At 42.8% G+C, this 4,615-nt stretch overlaps 1 protein-coding gene across 1 annotated transcript; it reads left to right on the forward strand.

The window, feature by feature from the left end:
- Positions 1-1,723: 1,723 nt before the first annotated feature.
- Positions 1,724-4,615, forward strand: LOC121193788 (the record flags this gene model as incomplete). The annotated part of the gene is made up of 4 exons (XM_041056252.1): positions 1,724-1,856; positions 3,087-3,389; positions 3,514-3,588; positions 4,169-4,615. Coding segments are annotated over 4 exons (678 nt in total), but the record flags the coding sequence as incomplete, so codon positions are not given.

Consider the following 4,615-nt stretch of genomic DNA (forward strand, 5'->3'; position numbering starts at 1 on the left):
CAGGAGTCTCCAGCCATGCAGCAGCTCTGTGAGGCTGCACTGAGACACAGTGGAGCTCTGAGCAGGTATTTGATCAGAAAGCAAAGTGTTGGACACATTCAAATGTTGACCTGATGGTGGCGCTAGATGAAAAGTCAGAGGATCAGCAGAGTTATTACAGTTCATCAACAAATCACTGGACTTTATCACAGGAGTCTTTGTGTGTCGGCTCCGTGATTGACTGATGCCTCTCGCCCGTAGTCAGCTGGGATAGGCTCCAGCTGCCCTGCGACCCTGAAGGTTACAAACATTAGACAAAATCTACAAAAGTCACTTCAATATAAAGGATAAAATACAAACAGCCTGAAATATTGACGCTTCAGCGCGACAGGTTTTGCACAGAACCTGTTTCTGCTGCACGTCTGCGGCCTCAGAGCCGAAATACTCCCAAATGAGCGACGCGCTGTTTTTCTTGGGGATTAAACGCCGTAACTCCGCTTCTGCTCCAGCTGAAGCCATTTGACTAATGAAGCAGCAGGTGGAGCAGGTGATACTGATTGCGTTAGCCTCACGCAATCCGAGCGGGTGAGCTAAATGGTACGAGTAGTTTAACAGTACTCACCTGGCAAAATGGCAAAGTTACACCGCCGAACAACACAATGATTGTAAGCTGCAGAACGTAAACACAGTAAGTCAACGATATTCACGTATTCACATTTCACTCACGCACAGACCACAAGCCGTGACGTTAATTAACCGCTCAACCGGAGATTCACTCTCTGCCGACACATCAACTGTCTGAAAGCCGCCAGTTTCCCGATTCAGCAGAGGGAGCCGAACACACTACATCTACAAGACATCACACAATGAATAATATGCACTAACTTTGGGGCCTTTTCTACACATGGAGACAGGAGCTGCTGCTGGTTACACCGGGTCCTGTGCTAGCTTTCCTGGCTAGGCTAGTTAGCACGGAGCGGGTCCACAGACCGGCCGCTGGACTTTCTGGAGGGGGGACGACAGGAACACCACAGGGACGGTATGGAGCCGGTGTTGTCAGTGTTGTAGCTCCGCGGTGTTAAAGGAGCTGACAGATCATAGCTTGGACCTGGAACAGCTAAGATCATGTAGGAATATTCCGGTGCTGTGTAGGTGCTCAGAGATACTGTTCAGGGAGTTGAAGGAACAGTATATAGATCAGTGGGATCACGGGGCAGAGCAGCAGCAGCAGCGAGTCGCGCCAGCGTTCACTCTCAACCGGAAGTGCTGCGGCCACCAAGTCTTTAGCTTTAACAACAATAATACATTTTCAAAATCAACCATCTTTCTCTGAGCTAATGGAGCAAACACCATGATGCATGTTTATTTTGTACAGACGGATTTTAAGTCATTTGCATCTTTACAAACGTCAAAGTCATTTTAAATGAACTCTAACAGCGTTAGCATGCTAACGTTAGCTAACATGCTAATTAGCCCTGAGAGCAAAGTCCAGCTGAGGCTGATGGGAACCTCATTAGTTCTGCAGGTATTTGATCACAAAGTGTTGGACACATTCAAATGTTGACCTGATGGTGGCGCTAGATGAAAAGTCAGAGGATCAGCAGAGTTATTACAGTTCATCCTGAGGGGAACATGAACGTGTCAACCAGTTGAAATGGGAATATTTCTTCACATATTTCAGTCTGAAGCAAAAACAAAAGACAAGAAGAGACAGTCATGTTGATATGAACATTAGAGAAACTGAAATCTGATACTGGTTCATCATCTGGACTCGTTCACCTCAGCTGACACATTCAGCAGCAGACAGGTTTTTGTATCAGTCTCTTTCACTGTGGGAGACTGGATCTTTGGCTCAGGAACTAAACTGTATGTAACAGGTAAGAATCAACATTTCTTTTCCTTCACTTGTTTGATTGAATGAGGTGAAAATGTGTTTTCAGTCAGTTTGTGCTGCTTCAGACTTTCCATGTTAGTTTGTTCATAGTTAGTACAAAGTTCCTTCTGCAGCCGTTCTTCAATGAAAAAGTTGAGTCATTAGTGAAAAGATGTTTAAATGTCACTGCTCAGCTAAACTTCTTCTTTATTTCTGCTTCAGATCAAAGAGTCCAAATTCTATCACTTTCCTCTTCTTAAACATATTTAGTGTTTGATCATCTCTCAGCTCACAAGCAGTTTATCTTCATTAGAACAAGATGAGAAATGATGTGAAACATAATTCAACATATGGCTGAAAAATGGATTTGAAAAAACATAGAAAGCAAAATATATTATGTACAAAACAAATCTTATGTTTGTTAAATGTTAAAACTGAGCTCATGATAATGCTGATTTATGTGATGGTACATTGTTAATGGTAAAACATTTATTAATGCCTGAAGGTAAACACATGTTTTTATTACTGTGTTAATGTGGATGTGATAAGAATTCACACTGTTTACATTTTATTTAAATTTAATTTTAAATTTTTAAAATTTAGATTTATTTTTTATTTCAATTTTTACATGATGTGTGACGATACATGATCACACACACACACACACACACACACACAGTAAATTTAGTGTATTAGAAAAAGCATGAAAATGATATTAAAGTCAGTTTTATTGTTTGCATATTGTTTTCTGTGGTAAATGTGATTTATAGAGAAGTTAAAACTGTTTGGAAAAAAGTTTGAAATCATTGATTTCTTCTTTTCTACTGATCAGAGTTTCTGGCTGTAAATATATTAGATAAATCTTTGCATAGAGTTATTATTTGGAATGAGAAATGTTTTGATCTTCAATCATTTATTATATTATAGAAATGAAGCATGATATAGAAAAAATCCTATCACTGCATGAAGACAGATTTCTTGAGTATATGATATGAAATAATGGAATATTCGAATCATTGTGACATTGGAATGAACGGACGTCGCACACTGAGATAAAAGTCAGACATTAGATGAGAACTGTGTGTGATGTGAAGCTGAATCCAGGACATGTGCTGAACTTTGTGCTGTATTGATGAGTAGTTTAGTGATCAGAGTCCATGTAGTTTCCAGGATCAGCTGCTGTTGACTGTGTCAATGTGTGTCTGTGCTGCTTGTTGCTGCTGTCAAACTTCAGGTGAGCAGGTAGTGAAGCCCGTGGTGAGCGTGTACCCAGCAGCCCCGAGCCACGTGGAGGGGAACAGCTCCCTGCTGTGTCTGGCCTCAGGTATGTTTCCTCCTCTGGTCCAGTTCTCCTGGGAAAGACAGAAGGAGGATGGTCCTAAGGAGGAGCTGTCTTCTGCCTGGGGACAGCAGCTGGAGCTCAGAGAGTCGGGACACTCCGCCGCCATCTTACTGATCCATCAGCCAGTGAACAGCACGTATAAATACTACTGCTCCGTCAGGCACGAGGGGGGAACAGAGAAGGCCCAGACACAAGGTAATGAAGGCTTGGTGACTGTGCTGAGCAGTGACTGAGCTTCATGTGGAGACGCTGTCAAACAGAGCAGAGGACGGACGTCTCTCACTGCAGCTCCAAACATTTGACTCCTTTTCTGTTGCAGAGGTTCCAGCTCCAGCAGCCTCCTGTCCTCCAGAGAGAGAGCCAGCACACCTGGCAGCTCTGCAGCAAGCTGACAGTAAGATCACCTGCTGCCTCTCTGCATGGACAGCTCCAGTGTCCTGCTGCAGTTCACTTTCTGCTCATCACTCAAGGATTCAAACATACACTCCCTCATTCTGTTAGAGTGTCCAACAGCACAACAGATCCCACTCACACAGCTTTCACTTCACCATTCGGACTAATAACACGTGTTGGGGGCACTATACTAAATGTGGGGCTTTGAAGGTGCTGATAAAAACTCTGGCCACTGGATCTTAAAGCTCCACTCCTTCATATTTCTATGCTGACCATCAACCTGTTGACTCTGTGTAAGGTCAAAGGTCAGAGATCAGTCTTTTCTTTTTTTGTTTAGCTTGTTGTGGAGTTCTTCTGCCCCCAAGTGGCTGCAAGAAGAAAATCAGTTAATCCAACTTCAGACTCATCATAACCTGTGTCTTCTTCTATTTGGACTTTCCATTTGATCCTGGACTGATTTTAATGCTCAGAAATACTTTAGAGAAGAAGGTGATGAAGGCTTGGTGACTGTGCTGAGCAGTGACTGAGCTTCATGTGGAGACGCTGTCAAACTGACTCATTTCTCTTTCAATCCTTTTCAGTGTCAGTGCTTCCCCTGGATCCTCTCCAGCCTCAGTGCAGGGTGAAGCTGCTCTGTCTGCTGTACACAGTGCTGATAGTGAAGAGTCTGCTGTACTGCTGTGGACTCTCTCTGCTGATGGGCCTCACAAACAAGGGACCGTCCACCAACGGCCCACATGCTGACTGACTGTTTCCTGCTCCTCTTTTCTCACCGTGGCTTCATCTCATTCATCTCATTGATCACTGATCACAAGTGCACAGTTTAGATACAGTCGTCCTAAATACACACACATGTATATTTGCAGTCACTCACTGTCAATTCTCTTTGTTATTTTCATGCATTTATTTACAGTATTTCTCACTTTCATTCAGAATTGTGTAATAATAGAAAATTAAAGTGAATCATCAGCTGTTGGCTTATTAATTATATTTCATTAAATACTTATTTCTTTAAACATTCTGCAGAG

The sequence above is a fragment of the Toxotes jaculatrix genome, chromosome 14 (genome assembly GCF_017976425.1).
Source record: "Toxotes jaculatrix isolate fToxJac2 chromosome 14, fToxJac2.pri, whole genome shotgun sequence".
Taxonomy (NCBI): Eukaryota; Metazoa; Chordata; class Actinopteri; family Toxotidae; genus Toxotes; species Toxotes jaculatrix.